Source organism: Melanerpes formicivorus, unplaced genomic scaffold (genome assembly GCF_026170545.1).
Source record: "Melanerpes formicivorus ecotype bairdi unplaced genomic scaffold, bMelFor1.0.p_v2 SCAF_5, whole genome shotgun sequence".
Lineage (NCBI taxonomy): Eukaryota > Metazoa > Chordata > Aves > Piciformes > Picidae > Melanerpes > Melanerpes formicivorus.
This window is the reverse complement of record NW_027142357.1, coordinates 1,737,261-1,755,723: the sequence shown is the minus strand read 5'-3', so window position 1 is coordinate 1,755,723 and position 18,463 is coordinate 1,737,261. Positions and strand designations below refer to the sequence as shown.

The 18,463-nt window shown below is 48.5% G+C and overlaps 1 protein-coding gene across 1 annotated transcript in view; it reads right to left on the bottom strand.

Moving 5' to 3' along the window:
* Nucleotides 1-472: 472 nt before the first annotated feature.
* ZNF804A (zinc finger protein 804A) overlaps nt 473-18,463 on the bottom strand; it is a 273,822-nt gene continuing 255,831 nt past the window's right edge. The window contains exons 3-4 of the mRNA XM_068137880.1: nt 10,068-10,198; nt 473-4,468 (exon numbers count right to left, since the gene is read on the bottom strand). Coding sequence (XP_067993981.1) covers nt 1,147-4,468; nt 10,068-10,198 — 3,453 coding nt within the window. The 3' untranslated portion in view covers nt 473-1,146. The remainder of the gene's footprint in view (nt 4,469-10,067; nt 10,199-18,463) is intronic.

Below are 18,463 nucleotides of genomic sequence, written 5' to 3'. Positions count from 1 at the left end.
CGCAGCCAGAGAAAAGATGCTTGGTGGAACCGAGATCTTCCCTGTGCTGGACCTTTTTGCTGTAAGCTACATTTCCTTGAAGTCAAACTGACGTTGCTGCTTTCCTTTTTATTTCCCCCCGCCACTATCACTGCTGTTATTTTTGTTGCACTGCATAAAAGGGATTAGCTCCAACAGTCAGCAGTTTGTGCACATGCTAGGAGCAGGCAAAATTTGTCACGGTGACATCAAACCTCTAACACAACAGATCCATTACCCTTTCTCTCTTGCTCACTGAGACAGCTGCCCTCAAGGTATTAGCCTCTCAGGCTCCCTGATAAATCACTGACATATAGGAAACTTGATTATCCCCACACAGCAGGGGTAGAGGATGCTGTTGAGCTGCAGAAGAGCATGGAAGAACCCCCAGAATCCACGAGGCTTATAATGAAAGATTCCCCCCTCCCCCCCCCTTATTTTGATACACTCGAAGTAGTTAACCAAAAAATTTATTGCAAGAGATAGTTTGTCACTAGATTTACAGTTTGAGAGAACAGAGTACAAAACATAGTGCATCAGCTTTGTCTAAACATTAAATAGGTGCAAATACACAAAGATTAAGAAAAAAGAACCCAAACCAAACCAAAATAAAACCAAAAAAAAGAAAGGGGGAATACTTTACAACATAAGTTATAGAACTATAAATATCTTTTTATATACATTATACATATTCTAAGACATGATTCTGCACTTTATATATATAGAGAGAGTTCATATTAGTATCAGACTATTCAGTGCTTTAGTTATAGTATAGGTCTGAGCTTTACATGAAGGTTTGCATCCTTATACTTACAGTAAATGCTTCTCAAGGAAGGGGGCAGGGAGTGGGAAATGATAACAGAACCATTTTTGCAAAGCCAAAGGAACTGCAGAAACAGGGGGGACAGAGCACTGGAACAGGCTCCCCAGAGAGGTTGTGGAGTCTCCTTCTCTGTGGACTTTCAAGACCCATCTAAATGCGTTCTTGTGTGACCTGTGCTAGGTTCTCTGGTCCTGCTCTGGCAGCGGCGGGTGGACACGATCTCTGGAGGTGCCTTCCAACCTTAGCATCCTGTGATCCTGTGATTTCGCTGAAGGCTCCTTTCCCCATCCCCGGAGAGCCTCACCCTAGAAGAGGGGCTGCAGGGGGATGACAGCCGGGTGTGGGGAGAGCAGGGAAGGGAAGACGGTGTGAGGCAGGGGGGGAAACGCCAGCTGGGTCGGGTGCAGGACCGAGGGCGGCAGCAGCGGCAAATGCGGCGGGGCCACGAAGGCTGCGTGCCCTGCCGGGCAAAGCCTCGGTCCTACCGGCAGGTGAGGTAAAGGAGCTCTGGAAAGTGCAGGGACTTGCGAGAGGAACTGCTGGTGGGGCTGGAGAACCTTCAGCGTGGTGGCGGCAGCGTGCTGCTGCAGGATGGTGTGGTGGATGGTGGTAACGGAGGTAGAACAGAGCGGCGGCTGCAAGGGCAAGGGCTGAAGCGGGGAGCTGGGGGCTTGCATGGCCGCGGGGGGGAAGGAGAACTTCACTTTGCCGGCCAGCAGGTTTTGCGGGACGACCTGCTGGTACGCCTCCGACGGCAGGTCTTTGAACTTCTCGTGGCTCTCGGGAGGGAATATCAGCGTCTGGTCGGGCAGGGCGAAGGGGGCTATTAACTGCTCCGTAGCGAGAAAGGTGTGGCTGTTCCCATGTGCTTCTTTGAAGGGCAAGGGGGGCGGGCTACCGAAGACGCCGGGGTTGCAGGGCACCCACTCGCTCGACCCGTCGTTCAGCTTCTCGTGCGGCAGGGACTCGGCCAGTTCGTAATGGCAAAGGTAGGGCTTGGGAGGAGCTTGTTCCAAGGGTCTGTTTGGGAGGGGACCTTTGTAACGCGTTTGACTTTCCTGACTGTTGACGTTTTCTTTTTTCCTTTCCTCCTGCGTAGGAACGTCCCGGGGGCCGGCAGCTGCTGCAGCGCCGCGCTCAGGAACAGCAGCAGCAGACCCCGCCATGGCATCAGGAAACGTACTCGGAGCGCTCTCCGACGCGGTGCCTGTCACCTGTTTGTCATCTGCCAGCAGGGGGGAGCTATCAGTTTCTAGAGGTGATTTGCTTTCCTCCTCCAGCTGCATTGCTTCATCTGCATCTTTCGTGTCGTCAGCTTTGGGGTCTACACTAGCTTCCTTTAGGCTGTCTTGAGTCAAGAAGTCCTCCGGAATCTTTAAGGTGGAACTTGCAGAAGTTTCTCGGGAAGGTCTGGAGGTCTCTCTTCTGGCACTCCTGGCAAGGAATATGTGATGGGTTCGAGTTTTCCTTCTCCTGCGCCTGCCTTTAGCCTTGTGGTGTGCACGTGCTTGCCTTAGATACTCCTCTGCTGATGATGTCTGTCCGTAGGAGCTGTCCTCTGATGATGATGATGAGGAGGAGGAGGAAGAGGAAGAGGAAGAGGAGGAGGAGCGAGAGGCATGCTGCCTGCGCTTGCAGTGAGGTTTTTCAGGCTCCTCTGTCAGGACGTTGTAACCTCTCTTTACAGGCTGGTTTTGACTTGGACTCTTCTCCTCACTGCAGTGGCCTAAACATTTATGCTCTGGGCTGCAGCTCGATCTCCTGACTTTCCAGCCACAACACATTTTAGAGCACCTCAAGCTGTGCCTCCTGGCACCGGGGGCCAGCTGCTTTGCCTGCCTCCGGCAGCTTGCTTTGCTCCTTCTGTGCAATCGTTTACAACCACGGTGCTGGCAGCTGCTTCTTGCACTCCAGATGTCACACCAGCCTCTGTCCCTGTGCATGTGCCCTGACACAGGCACCACCCTCTTGGGCCCATTTTCAATGCCAAGGCTTTGATGCGACTGTTGTACCTCTGGACCTGCATCATGCCTGCACTTCTCTGCATTGTTTTGGAGGTGCTGATACTTACTCTCATCTCTGTAACTGACTTCCTTTTCAGCCACAGAGGACATCCCTGTTTCTGCCACTGCTGTGTCCCCACAGTGATGGTGGTGGTGATGATGACAGTGGCATAATTTTCTCCTCCTTTTCCGCTTTCTGCTTTTGTGAAGCCATTTTTCATGGCTCTCTTTGATCCAGGCTTTGCTGTGTTTCTCCTCTATCACAGTGCTTTGTCGTGAGAGATTTTTAGAGATGTGATACTTTTCTGGTTTTCTAATCCTGAAGGACTCATCCAAGGACACTTTGTTGTGATTTTTTGCAAGATGACATCTTCTGATGAAGGAAACCTCACTGGTGAGGGGCATTGTGGAGCTGCACACGGTTTGGTTCGCTTCTGTTTCGTAGCCGCCACACCCCACAGCAGGTTTATTTGTAGAATCTGGGACTGGACTATGGTTGGCTTCAGTTTTGTGGTTCAGATGAGGTATGTTGGGTGGATGCTTGGGCCTGTCTTGGCTGCTGCTTGCTCTTGATGACTTGAAATCAAAATACAAAGGGTTGCAGCTGTAAGAAATGGAAGGGTCTGTACTTGTGTAAATTAACATTTCCGACGGCCACTGGAGAACGTTGGACCCACGCTTGCTAAGAACGGGAACAAAGGGTTCACAAGGTCTCTTGCACACATCTGGTTTGCTTGGTGGGGCTCCCCTATGACCATCTTCAGATGGCAATGGAACCAATGGATCTGCCCCCAGTTTGTTGATTTCAGTTGCAGTTGTGGATGAATCACTGTTCCTGTCCTTACTGTTTTCCTCCACAACATCCTGCACTGATAAAGGATCCTCCACAACCGCCTGCATGAGAGCCCTGTTTGCCTGCAGCTCATAACCACTGCAGTCCAGGGGCAGCACTGTAGCGCTGGCCTCAACTGCTGGCAGCATTTGGTCAGGTAAGTCTGCTCCACTTACATCAATAATGTAGCCATCCATGTCTGAGGACACCAGCTGCTTTGAGAGAGACACAGCAGGAGCTAATATAGGAGTCTCCAGCACCCTGTTTTCTTCACTGGCCAGCTCCTTTGACTCTTGAGCTTCAGGAGCTTCTGCTGTGTCTGTGCATTTTTCCACCAATGGGTGAAAACAGTTATTCTTCTCCTCAGGACACAGGACTATTTCTGCCACTGGAGGAGACTGAAGGTTACAGGCTCCTGGAACAAACCTACTTCTCCTACTAAATCCATGTTCCACAGACCCTTCCTCATTAAACTCATAGAAAACGGCAGCTGAAGACTCCAGTTTGACTGCTGCTTTCTTAGGGAAAGCAAAAGAGAACCCAACTCTATGTCCTTGAGATCCTTGAACCTGATCTCCACATTTGCCAGGGTCAGATTTGCTCCCACATGAGTTCCCAGGGGTGGAAGAGATCACAGAAGGCTCCTGGTCGCGGTTCTGCGCATCGTGTGCTGCCACAGCGCTGAGCTCCTGCTGGCTGGTGGAGTCCAGAGCAGCACTCCCAGGGCTGTCCCCACAGTAATCTCGCACAGTCACCGTAGTGGATTTGAACATAGGGCCACTTCCAGGAGCACTAGGAAAGAAAACAAAACCTGTGAGCCATAGAATCATAGAATGGTCAGGATTGGAAGGGACCTCAAGGATCATCCAGTTCCAACCCCTCTGCCATGGCCAGGGACACCTCACACTACAGCAGGTTGCTCACAGCCACATCCAGCCTGGCCTTCAAAACCTCCAGGGATGAGGCTTCCACCACCTCCCTGGGCAAACTGTTACAGCATCTCACCACCCTCAGGAAGAAGAACTTCTGCCTAACATCCAATCTCAATTTACACACTTCTAGTTTTGTTCCATCCCCCCAACTTCTATCACTCCCTGACACCCTAAAAAATTCCCTCCCCAGCTTTCTTGTAGTCCCCCTGCAGATACTGGAAGGCCACAAGAAGGTCTCCTCAGAGCCTTCTCCTCTCCAGACTGAACAACCCCAACCCTCTCAATATGTCTCCATAGCAAAGGACCTCCAGCCCTCTGCTCATTCTTGTGGCTGTTCTCTGGACACCTTCCAGCACCTCCAGATCCCTCCAGTAATAGAGGCTCCACAACTGGACACAGTGCTCCAGGTGGCATCTCACTGGATTGGAGCAGAGGGGGAGAATCACCTCCCTCAATCTCTTGGCTACACATCTCTGGGCCTGGAATAAATCTTATGAGGAGCAAGTGAAGGAGATGGGGCTGATCAGTTTGGAAAGGAGAATGCTGTGGGGAGACCACCTGAAAGGATGTTGTAGAAAGGCTGGTGCTAGTCTCTTCTTACAGGTAATTAGTGATAGAACAAGATGAAACAGCCTCAAGCTGCAACAGAGCAGGTTCAGACTGGACAGTATGAAGAATTTTTTCCCATCAAGAGTGGTCAGGCATTGGAATGTGCTGCGCAGGGAGGTGGTGGACTCCTCAAGCCTGTATGTGTTTCAAGGTGGTTTGTATGTGGTGCTTGGGGTTCTGATTTAGGGGTGATCCTTGTAGAGTAGGGTTCTGGGTTGGACTTGGTGACCCTGAGGGTCTTTTCCAATCTGAATGTATCTGTGATTCTCTGATTCTGTATTATACCAGAGAGCACCTCACAGGCCACTTCCCTCTTAGTCATCATCCCAGTGAGTGCTGCTGTGCCCACAGGCAATCACCCAGCAGCTCCCGTCCTATTTGTGCTCACAGACCGAGCCACTGCCATCTCAGCAATTTCTCTCACAACAAAATAGTACTGGGGAGAGTATTTCAGCTGACAGTAGTGCAGTAAGTGATTCATCCCTCTTGAGCAAAAATTTATCACTGTCTGCTTCTGTTCTTCATTTCATGTCCTCTTTCCATCTGTTCTATTTGACTTAATAGGGAAGCAAAGAGAGGAGCAAAAACTGTTTAAGCTGTCAGTTTTCCAGGATCCACAGGAACTGCTCAGCACTAGGAGTAATGAGCCTATGTGAAAACAGTTCTTGGGTTTGTTTTAGCCAAATTATTTTATGTTACAGTGCAGAGCAATACTACATACTCCCCTACATTAGACAGTTTCAAGGCTCAGCTGGACAGGCTGCAGGGCCAGCTCATTTAAACTAAATTCTTACCCTGAAAGGTTGGACTAGATGATCCTTGAGGTCCCTTCCAACCTGCTGTTCTATAAATTCTACACTGCCCTGCTGAGACCACATCTGCAATACTGTGTCCAGTTCTGGTCTCCCCAGCTGAAGAGAGACAGAGACCTGCTGGAGGGAGTCCAAGGGAGAGCCATGAGGATAATTAGGGCACTTGAGCATCTCCCCTATGAAGACAGGCTGAGAGCCCTGGGGCTGGTTAGTCTGGAGAAGAGAAGGCTGAGAGAGGATGTGGTCAATGTCTACCAATATCTGAGGAGGAGGAAGCCAATCTCTCTTCGGTAGTGTGCAGTAATATGCCAAGGAAAAATGAATACGAACTTGACCAGAGAAGGTTTCAGCACAACATGAGGAGAAACTTCTTTCCAGTGAGGGTGACAGAGCCCTGGAGCAGGCTGCCTGGAGAGGTTGTGGAGCCTCCTTCTCTGGAGACTTTCAAACCCCACCTGGATGCAGACTACCCTGGGTGATGCTGCTCTGGCAGGGGGGTTGGACTGGATGATCTCTGGCAGTCCCTTCCAACCTCTTATATTCTGTGAATCTATGAATCTAGATGAGGGGTCACTGAGAAAACCTGCAAGTGTCATTTGGGACCCCAAGAAGTGCTAAAATAAAGAATCCCAAATACAATTATTTGGTCCAGAAATTAAGGCACAGTTTTTATGAGGAAGGAATTCTTCATCAGAATTCCTGCCTTGTCCAATCCTTCATAAGTTGAAGACAGCTAATAAAAAGCCACCCAAAGCACACAAATCCTTTCCTGAATACAATAGAAAAAGGAACTTCCAAACCCAACCAAACAAAAAATAATCAAGAAAATACCACTTAAGAAAAAATGTAATAATCCTGTGTGTCATCTCTGTCACAGCTCTCAGGAGCTGAAGTGGTATTAAACAGCAATTCTTCAACGGAGAAATGAAGCTCAGAGAGAGGTTCCTCTTCATAAACTAGAAGAAAGCAATTAACCCCCCCCCCAACAAACCAAAACAAGATACCAACAAAGCTGAAACAAGAAAACTCTACTCCTCTTTCCTCTTTCTCCCAAAGCATGACAAATTAAGATCTTAGGAGTAGGTTTAGGGAGGAATAACAGCTAAAGGTGGGAACCTAAAAATTATGATCCTTAAGTATTAAATTTGAACAGTTAAAACCTGGGTGGAGGAGAAAGAGTCTCTGATTGAGTTATTGTAAAGAGATAAAATGTAGGTGTTTCATGGCTCGTGTCAAACAGACTTAGAAGGCCAATGGCATCCTGGCTTGCATCAGAAATAGTGTGGCCAGCAGGAGCAGGGAGGTCATTCTGCCTCTGTACTCAGCGCTGGTTGGGCCGCACCTTGAGTACTGTGTCCAGTTCTGGGTTCCTCAAATTAAAAAGGACATTGAGACACTTGAATGTGTCCAGAGAAGGGCAACAGAGCTGGGGAGAAGTCTGGAGCACAGCTCTATGAGGAGAGGCTGAGGGAGCTGGGGCTGTTTAGCCTGGAGAAGAGGAGGCTCAGGGCAGACCTTCTTGCTCTCTACAACTCCCTGAAGGGAGGTTGTAGCCAGGTGGGGGTTGGTCTCTTCTCCCAGGCAAGCAGTGGGGGAACAAGAGGACACAGTCTCAAGCTGCACCAGGAGAAGTTTAGGCTGGAGGTGAGGAGAAAGTTCTTCCCAGAAAGAGTGATTGGCCATTGGAATGTGCTGCCCAGGGAGGTGGTGGAGTCCCTGTCCCTGGAGATGTTAAAAAAGGCTTGGATGTGGCGCTTGGAGCCATGGTTTAGTTGTCAGGGGGTGTTAGGTATTAGGGAATAGGTTGGACTTGATGATCTCGGAGGTCTTTTCCAACCTAACTGATTCTATGTTCCAATGATTCTATGATTCACAACATTCATGTCCCATCCACATGTGTAGGGAGACTTTGTTTCAGCCTGCTGGTCACTGTCCAAACTAGGGAGGAGACTATTAGAGACCAAGAGCTACAACCTGGTTCATCTTCTCTGTCAGTTCACCTGGTAAGATGAGATCTAAATGAAAAGAAAACATATGGAGCATGTGGCCTATGAGGAGAGGCTGATAGCCCTAGAGATTTTCAGTCTGAGAAGGGAAGACTGAGAGGGGATTTAATCAATATTTCTAAACATCTGAGGGCTGGGGGTCAAGAGAGAGGGAACAGGCTCTGCTCAGTTGCACCCTGGGATAGGACAAGGGGCAATGGATGTAAACTACAGCACAGGAGGTTCCACCTCAACATGAGGAAGAACTTCTTCACTGTGGGGGTGACAGAGCACTGGAACAGGCTGCCCAGAGAGGTTGTGGAGTCTCTTTCTCTGGACACATTCAAACCCCACCTGGATGAAGTCCTGAGCAAACTACCCAGGGTGATCCTGCTTTGGCAGGGTATTGGACTCACCCTAAAAAGCTCCTCACCACCTTTCCTGTAGCCCCCTTCAGATACTGGAAGGCCACAAGAAGGTCTCCTCAGAGTCTTCTCTTCTCCAGACTGAACAACCCCAACTCTCTCAGTCTGTCTCCACAGCAGAGCAGCTCCAGCCCTCTGCTCATCCTCGTGGCCCTTCTCTGAACACCTTCCAGCACCTCCAGATCCTTCCTGGAATAGATGCTCCAGAACTGGACACAGTACTCTAGGTGGGGTCTCAGCAGAGTGGAGTGGAGGGGGAGAATCCCCTCCCTCTCCCTGCTGGCTATGCTTCTCTTGCTGCAGCCCAGGTTCTGCTTGGCTTTCTGGGCTGCAATATAAGAAAATCCAGTCACTAAAATCTAAACCTAAGATTTCTGGATGCTTTCCCAGGCAAGCAGAGCAGTTTGAGAACTAAACCAGCGAGATCTGTTACATCCTGGAAAGACAAGTCTGCGTTCCTCACCTCATCAATGAAGTAGTGGCAGCCTTCAAACGCATGACCTACTTCACTCAGCTTTCAACCAGCCTGCCTGGTTTTATGAAATATATATGAAACACAGCTCTCTCTCTCTCTCTTTTTATAAGACTAAAAATACATGTCATTTTTGCTCCACTGGAAAAAAAAAAGGCACTGTTAAACATACATGCCTTCACAGAGTGTGAATCAAAGTGCTGCACACATGTTGCTTCCAAAATGCATGAGCGTGACTTCAGCCAAGAGCCCCCACACCCCCACACCCCACCCTGGCCCACAGCAGCATCTGGAATAGAATAGAATAGAATAAACCAGGTTGGAAGAGAACTTTGAGATCATCAAGTCCAACCTATCACCCAACACCATCTAATCAACTAAACCATGGCACCTAGCACCCCATCCAGTCTCCTCCTAAACACCTCCAATGCTGGTGACTCCACCACCTCCCTGGGCAGCACATTCCAAAGTGCAGTCACTCCCTCTATGAACATTTTCCTCCTAATATCTGGCCTAAACCTCCCCTGGTGCATCTTGAGACTGTGTCCTCTTGTTCTGGTGATGGTTGCCTGGGAGAAGAGACCAAACTCCACCTGGCTACAACCTCCCTTCAGGTAGTTGTAGACAGCAAGAAGGTCTCCCCTGAGCCTCCTCTTCTCCAGGCTAAGCAACCCCAGCTCCCTCAGCCTCTCCTCAGAGGGCTTGTGCTACAAACCCTTCCCCAGCTTTGTTGCCCTGCTCTGGACACCTTCCAGCATCTCAACATCTTTCCTAAACTGAGGGGCCCAGAATTGGACACAGGACTCAAGGTGTGGCCTAACCAGTGCTGAGTATAGGGGGAAAATGATCTCCGTGCTCCTGCTGGCCACACTGTTCCTGATCCATGCCAAGATGCCACTGGCCTTCTTGGCCACCTGGGCACACTGCTGGCTCATGTTCAGCCTACTATCAACCAGCACCCCCAGGTCCCTTTCTGCCTGCCCTCTCTCCAGCCACTCTGACCCCAGCCTGTAGCACTGCATGGGGTTGTTGTGGCCAACGTGTAGAACCCAGCACTTAGATGTGTTCAATCTTGGATGTGTTAAATCTCTCTAAGAGTGGAGGCCTTTTTTTTTTCTTTTCCCCTTTTGGTCTGTTTCAGCAGCTGTGCACTTACCACGTTCTCTCCTTCCTTAGCTCAGCCAGCTTGTGCAAACGTTGGAGGGCTTTCTCCTGCTTCCTTTCATCTTTACGCGACTTCGAGGCCACGTTCCGAGCGAACTCTCTCTGCTTCAGCTCCTTCAGTCTCTGTAATGCACAGGCAGATAATGCACAGAAACAAACAAACAAAAAAGAAAGGAGGGATGAGAAATATTTGTAATCACAGTTACTTTCTGGTAAGCATCCATAGCCTGAACTGGTTTTGAACCCCATCCAAAGAGACCTAGTCAATAAATTCATTTATTTCAAGTGAATAAGCAAATCACAGAATCACAGAACCATTCAGGTTGGAAAAGATCCTCAGGATCACCAAGTCCAACCCAGAACCCTGCTCTACAAGGATCACCTCTAAGCCAGAGCCCCAAACACCACATCCAAAACACCTTCAAACACATCCAGCCACCACCTCCCTGGGCAGCACATTCCAAGCCCTGGACCACTCTTGATGGGGAAAAATTCTTCCTAATGTCCAGTCTGAAGCTGCCCTGCTGCAGCTTGAGGCTCTGCCCTCTTATCTATCACTAATGACCTGTGAGAAGAGACCAGCACCAAGCTCTCCACAACCTCCTTTCAGGGAGCTGTAGAGAGCCATGAGGTCTCCCCTCAGCCTCCTCTGCTACAAACTAACCATCCCCAGCTCCTTCAGTTGCTCTTCATCAGATTTCTTCTCCAGGCCCTTCACAGCTTCCTTGCCCTCCTCTGCACTGGCTCCAGCACCTCCACATCTCTCTTGCCTTGAGTTGCCCCAAACTGGACACAACACTCAAGGTGCGGCCTCCCCAGAACTGAGTGCCAGGGGACAATCACCAATACATAGAGATGCTCAAGACAGGTTAGCTAAGAGATAACCTAGAAAATCTATTTCACTGTCATTTTTGTCAGTAATGTAGACCAGCCTGAGTAGGATGAGGCAATTATTATGAATGTAAGCAGTGACTGGAGGGCGGAGCACCTCTGCTATGAGGACAGGGTGAGGGAACTGGGAGTGCTCAGCCTGGAGAAGAGAAGGTTCCAAGGCGACCTAATAGCAACCTTCCAGTACCTGAAGGGGGCTGCAAGAAGGCTGCATTGGGACTGTTTATGAAAGCCTGCAGTAACAGGACAAATGGCAATGGTTTGAAATTAGAGAAGAACAGATTTAGATTGGATATTAGGGACAAGTTCTTTACCATGAGGGCGATGGAGAACTGGAACAGGTTGCCCAGGGAGGTGGTTGAGGCCCCATCCCTGCAGATATTCAAGGTGAGGCTGGAGAGGGCTCTGGGTAACCTGATCTAGTGGAGGATGCCCCTGCCCACTGCAGAGGGGGCTGGACTGAATGACCTTTGGAGGTCTCTTCCAACCCAGGTGATTCTATGAATGTTCATCTAGATTGCTGCTTGTGACTTTCTCCCGAAAACCTTCCCCACAGCCTGACTGCTCTTTGAGAAAATAATAAAGAATAACAAGACTACCTCAGGTATTTTTCCACAAAGCCACTCTGGAGCCTGTCCACCTCTCAGACAGCATCAAAACCTGAAGTTTTGTGCCCAAGATGTTGGGCATAGCTTTTGTCACTGCTGAACTACAGGGTATCCCTGTCAGGCCTTTCTTCCAGCCTCCAAGGTATGCCTTGCACCTGCATTGTCACATTTCAGTGTGGCATCATCTGCAAAGCTCCTGAGGCTGTGTTGTCCTGCCACCCAGGTCACTGCAAAAGATATTAAAGGGTCCTGCCCCAGCAGCCATCCCAAAGAGATTTCATAGCCAAAGTAGTCTTGTATTAAGGGCAATGAGGATGGTGAGAGGTCTGGAGCACAAGCCCCCTGAGGAGAGGCTGAGGGAGCTGGGATCATTTAGCCTGGAGAAGAGGAGGCTCAGGGGAGACCTTCTTGCTCTCTACAACTCCCTGAAGGGAGGTTGTAGCCAGGTGGGGGTTGGTCTCTTCTCCCAGGCAACCAGCGGCAGAACAAGAGGACACAGTCTCAAGCTGTGTAGGGAGATGTTTAGGCTTAATCTTAGAAAGAAGTTCTTCCCAGAAAGAGAGCTTGGCCATTGGAATAGGCTGCCCAGGGAGGTGGTGGACATCCCTGGAGGTGTTTAAGCAAAGCCTGAATGAGGCATTTAGTGCACCAGGGGAAGTTTAGGCTCGAGGTGAGGAGAAAGTTCTTCCCAGAAAGAGTAACTGGCCATTGGAATGTGCTGCCCAGGGAGGTGGTGAGGTCCCCGTCCCCGGAGGTATTCAGAAAAGGCTTGGATGTGGCACTTGGAGCCATGGTTTAGTTGTCAGGAAGTGTTAGGTATTAGGTAATAGGTTGGACTTGATGATCTCTGAGATCTTTTCCAACCTGGTTGATTCTGTGATTCTACGATTTTGAAATGGAAAGATCTTCCTTTTAGAGGAGCTCAATTCCTGCTCTTATCAGTGTTGAGCCCACAAAATCACACAGCGTCACAGAATCACCAAGGTTGGAAGAGACCTCAAAGATCATCAAGTTCAACCTGTCACCACAGACCTCATGACTAGACCATGGCACCAAGTGCCATGTACAATCCCCTCTTGAACACCTCCAGGGATGGCGACTCCACCACCTCCCGGGGCAGCTCATTCCAATGGCTAACAACTCTCTCTGGGAAGAACTTTCTCCTCACCTCCAGCCTAAACTTCCCCTGGTGCAGCTTGAGACTGTGTCCTCACACTGAGGTTCAATCTGCTACCCAGAGAGGTTGTGCAGTCTTCTTCTCTGGAGACTTTCAAACTCCACCTTGATGCATTCCTGTGCAGACTACCCTGGGTGATGCTGCTCTGGCAGGGGGGTTGGACTGGATGATCTCTGCAGGTCCCTTCCACCCTCTAATGTACTGTGGTACTGAGATCTCATTTGATTGCATCTCCAGCCTGTTTCTTTGAGGGGAAATATAAATGCAGATCTTTGATTCACTATGTGAAAAGGGGATTTAGTTTTCTTTCTGTGACAGAAAGACAACAAGGCAGAGACTTTCCTAATCCCTCACTCAAGCAAAAAGTATTCCTCTAAGTCCCAAACCCCATCGGAGCATTGCTTAGTTACTCAGCGTGCCCCCAGCATGGCTCAGAGTCTTCATGGTAGCACATTAAGGCATCCTAATCTCTTGATTCTGAGAAGAATCCAGTAACTTGCCAGCTTTGTGGGTTTGTTTTTAAGTGTCCAGGGGCTAATGGCTGCCCATGAACAAGGGCTGTGTGGATTTGTAAAAGCAGTTAATTCCAACTGCAAATCGTTTGAAGGGTATTGAAAGATTTTTCTTATCACTGGCAGGCACATGTTGGATACACAAGAAATGGAGTTTGCACAACTCTGTAAGCACCACTCCCCTGTTCATTCTCATGTTTTTATTTTGCCCCATCTGTGCTATTTTTTTCTTATTTTATGTTTTTTTTCTATTCACAGAAAAATTATCCTGCACATAACATCATTCATTTCTGTACTGAATTTTGTCTTTGCCTGGAGGTTTTGAAGGCTAGGCTGGATGTGGCTGTGAGCAAGCTGCTGTAGTGTGAGGTGTCCCTGCCCATGGCAAGGGGGGGTGGAGCCGGATGATCCTTGAGGTCCCTTCCAATCCTGACAGTGCTATGATTCTATTAGTTGGGGTGAAGGCAAATAAGAATGGAATGGAATGGAATGGAATGGAATGGAATGGAATGGAATGGAATGGAATGGAATGGAATGGAATAGAATAGAATAGAATAGAATAGAATAGAATAGAATAGAATAGAATAGAATAGAATAGAATAGAATAGAATAGAATAGAAAAAACAGGTTGAAAGAGACCTTTGAGGTCGTCAAGTCCAAGCTATCACCCAACACCATCTAATCAAGTAAACCATGGCACCAAGCGCCCCATCCAGTCTCTTCCTAAACACCTCCAATGCTGGTGACTCCACCACCTCCCTGGGCAGCCCATTCCAATGCGCAATCACTCCCTCTGTGTAGGATTTCCTCCTAACATCCAGCCCAAAGCTCCTTTAGCAGTCTGTTTAATGCCAAGAAACATGCAGGCAGAAACATGCTGAGAAAGCAAACATGAGCTCTACTTTCTGTTTTTGCATCATTTTTCCAATAAGTGGATATTCCTTTGAAGGCAACTTTGATAGATCAAGAGAAACAATTTGAAAGGCAACCACTTCTTCTGTCATCTATATTTCATAGAATCATAGAATTGTCAAGGTTGGAAAGGATCTCAAGGATTATACAGTTCTAACCCCTCTGCCATGGCCAAGGACACCTCACACTACAGCATGTTGCTCACAGCCACATCCAGCCTGGCCTGAAAAACCTCCAGGGATGAGGCTTCCACCACCTCCCTGGGCAACCTTTTCCAGTGTCTCACCACCCTCATGGGGAAGAACTTCTTCCTAACATCCAATCTCAGTCTACCCATTTCTAGTTTTGCTCCATTCCCCCTTGGTCCTATCATTCCCTGACACCCTAAAACGTCCCTCCCCAGCTCTCTCCGAGCCCCCTTCAGATACTGAAGAGCTATAAGAAGGTATCCTCAGAGCATTCTCTTCTCCAGGCTGAATAGCCCCAACTCCCTTAGTCTGTCTCCATAGGAGAGGAGATCCAGACTTTTTATCATCCTTGTAGACCTTCTCTGGACACCTTCCAGCACCTCCAGATTCTTCCTGGAATAGAGGCTCCAGAACTGGACACAGTGCTCCAGGTGGGGTCTCAGCAGAGTGGAGCAGAGGGGGAGAATCCCCTCCCTGGCCCTGCTGGCCACACTTCTCTTGCTGCAGCCCAGGCTCTGCTTGGCTTCCTGGGCTGCAAGTGCACACTGCTGGCTCCTTTGGAGCTTCTCATCCCCCACCACCCCCAAGTCCTTTTTTTCAGGGCTGCTCTCCAGCCAGCCCCTGCCCAAATATTTCATTAAGAGTGTTACCACATTTTGTTTCCCTGTGCCAACAGATGCAATAAGGCTCATTCTTGGATGTTATAAATTAACTCAGAACTAAGTTGGTTTTTTTTTCCAAGAAAAAAGGCTTGAGATGTGAAGCATCTTTGTGGAACACTTCTTCCACCTGTGCATTCATGTCTTCCTGAAGACAGCATAATACTGACCTTGCTCCACACCAGCCACTCACAAAACCTGAAGTATTTCATGATAAATAAGTGTTTTCTGAGTACTCAGAATACCAGGCAAGGAATGAAGTTTGCTCTGTCCCCTCCCCATCTCTAGCTTCTGACATTTAAAGGCAGGATTACATTCTGTTTTGCAGAGCTCAATAATTCTTCAGGGGTTTGGTGTGTTTTTTTTTCCCCTTCAATGCACAAGGAAGGAAGTATTCTACAAAGCAAGAAAAGGAAAGAGAGCTAAAAGGGTGCTTTTCCCCAAGGTTAAAATTGAGAAGCTGAGGGGTATACAAATCCATAATCACCCTCCAGCAGCAGGACTTTGCTGTAATTACTGGGATGATTATAATTAGCCATTTGATTCTGACCAGATTTCAACCCCTTTTAGTTTCTCTTGCGGTTGAAAGGGAGCAGGACTCCAGACCCTGAGGAGTGCCACAGTTAATGTGCCACCATGTGTCAGGGTATGAGCAGGGTCTCACTCACAGGGAATAGGGACAAGGGTGTCCAAGGAAGTTTTACATGAGCTTGGAAGCGCAGAAGATGTGTTTCATGCTAAGCAAATGTCATTCTATGGATCTGAGGCTCTCATTAGCCCCATCAGTCGTTTAGGAACAAGTTCTTTACTATGAGGGTAGTAGAACACTGGAACAGGCTGCCCAGGGAGGTGGTTCAGGCCCCTTCCCTGAACAATCACAGAATCACAGAATCATCCAGGTTGGAAGAGACCTCCAAGATCATCAAGTCCAACTTGATCATCGCCCAACCCTATCTAATCAACTAGACCATGGCACTAAGTCTCTCATTCAGGCTTTGCTTAAACACCTCCAGGGATGTCCACCACCTCTCTGAGTAGCCCATACCAATGGCCAAGCGCTCTTTCTGGGAAGAACTTCTTTCTAAGATCAAGCCTAAACTTCTCCCTACACAGCTTGAGACTGTGTGCTCTTGTTCTGTTGCTGCTTGCTGGGGAGAAAAGACTGACCCCCACTTGGCTACAACCTCCCTCCAGGTAGTTGTAAAGAGCAATAATGTCTCCCCTGAGCCTCCTCTTCTCCGGGTTAAAGATACTCAAGATGAGGCTCAGTGAGGCCCCGGGCACCCTGACCTAGTTGGGAATGTCCCTGCTGATTGTGGGGGGGTCAGTCCCTTCCAGCCCAGATGATTCTATGATTCCGTGATTCTGTGGTTCTATGATTCCATGATTCTAGGATTCTGTGATTCAATGATTCAATGTTACTATGATTCCATGATTCTATGATTCAATATTCTGATATAATAATTCAATGATTCTGTGATTCTATGATTCAATTATTCTATGATTCTGTGATTCAATGATTCTGTGATTCTGTGGTTCAATGTTTCTATGATTCAATGATTCTGTGATTCTATGATTCAATGATTCTGTGATTCAATGTTTCTATGATTCCATGGTTCTATGATTCAATATTCTGATACAAAGATTCAATGATTCAATGTTTCTATGATTCAATGTTTCTGTGATTCTATGATTCAATGATTCTGTGATTCAGTGATTCAATGTTTCTATGATTCAATGATTCTATGATTCTATGCTTCTATGCTTCTATCTGGTAGCACACACCAGATCTGGGATAGAAGAACTGTTCACAACTTTCAAGGCATTAATTTGTTGCCCTTGATTGCTACAAGCAGGTGTCAATGTGCAAGAGAGAGGAGTCTGTCAGAAGTTTTGTGTGCACAAGCCTCTGTGTTGGACTGTCTGCTCTTCTCTTCTGGAGAACGACACATTCCAGAGCTCCCCTTCGTCTGACCTCCTGCCAAAACACCACCCCTTTCCCCCACAGAAAGCTGCTTTTAGCAGAACTTGGTCTACTTAGACAGCATTGGATTTGTGGTCTTGCAATGGGTATGGCAGTCACAGAAGCACAGAATCACAGAAACATGCAGGTTGGAAAAGACCCTCAGGGTCACCAAGTCCAACCCAGAACCCTACTCTACAAGGCTCACCTTTAAGCCAGAGCCCCAAGCACCACATCCAAACCTTCAAACACATCCAGCCTTGGGGACTCCACCACCTCCCTGGGCAGCACATTCCAAGGCCTGACCACTATTTATGGGAAAATATTCTTCCTACTGTCTGGTCTGAACCTGCCCTGCCGCAACTTGAAGCTGTTTCATCTTGTTCTATCACTAATGACCTTTCAGAAGAGAGCAGCATCAACCTTTCCACAACTTCCTCTCAGGGAGCTGTAGAGAGCCATGAGGTCTCCCCTCAGCATCCTCTTTTCCAGACTATCCATCCCCAGCTCCTTCAGTTGCTCTTCATCAGATTTCTTCTCCAGGCCCTTCCCAGCTTCCTTGCCCTCCTCTGCACTGGCTCCAGCACCTCCACATCTCTCTTGTTTTGAGGTGCCCAAAACTGGACACAGTACTCGAGGTGTGGCCTCCCCAGAGCTGAGTACAAGGGGACAATCATTCCAATGCCTGACCACTCTTGATGGGAAAAAAATCTTCCTGCTCTCCAGTCTGAACCTGCCCTGATGCACCTTGAGGCTGTGCCCTCTTGTTCTATCACTAATGACCTGTAAGAGGAGACCAGCATCATCCTTTTCACAGAGAGCTTTAACACAGCTTTGTAAGGTCTGTACCTCAGTCACTCCTGAGGATTTTATCCACTGAATACATCTGCAAAAGTGGAACTTTTCTCAGTTGGAAACCACAAAATGCACACCAGGTGCAAGTTGTTTTGAGGCCTGATTTGGCAGTTTCCAAAACATGCTATTTCCTAAACCTAGGTTGGGGCACTCCTGGATACCAATCCAGGCTGGGGGATGATGAAAATGAGAGCAGCCCTGCAGAAAAGGATTTGGGGGTGCTGGTAGATGAGAAGCTCAATATGAGCCAGCAATGGGCATTTGCAGTCCAGAATCATAGAGTCATAGAATTGTCAGGGTTGGAAGTGATCTCAAGGATCATCCAGTTCCAACCCCCCTGCCATGGGCAGGGACACCTCACACTACAGCAGCTTGCTCACAGCCACATCCAGCCTGGCCTTCAAAATCTCCAGGGATGAGGCTTCCATCACCTCCTGTGCTGCATCAAAAGAAGCCTGGCCAGCAGGTCAAGAGAGGTGATTCTGCCAATCTACTCTGGTGAGACCTCACCTGGAGTACTGTGTCCAGCAATGGGACACCCAGCTCAAGAGAGACATGGACCTGCTGGAGTGAGTCCAGAGGAGGGCCACCATCTTGGATCAAAGTGCTGAAGCACCTCTTCT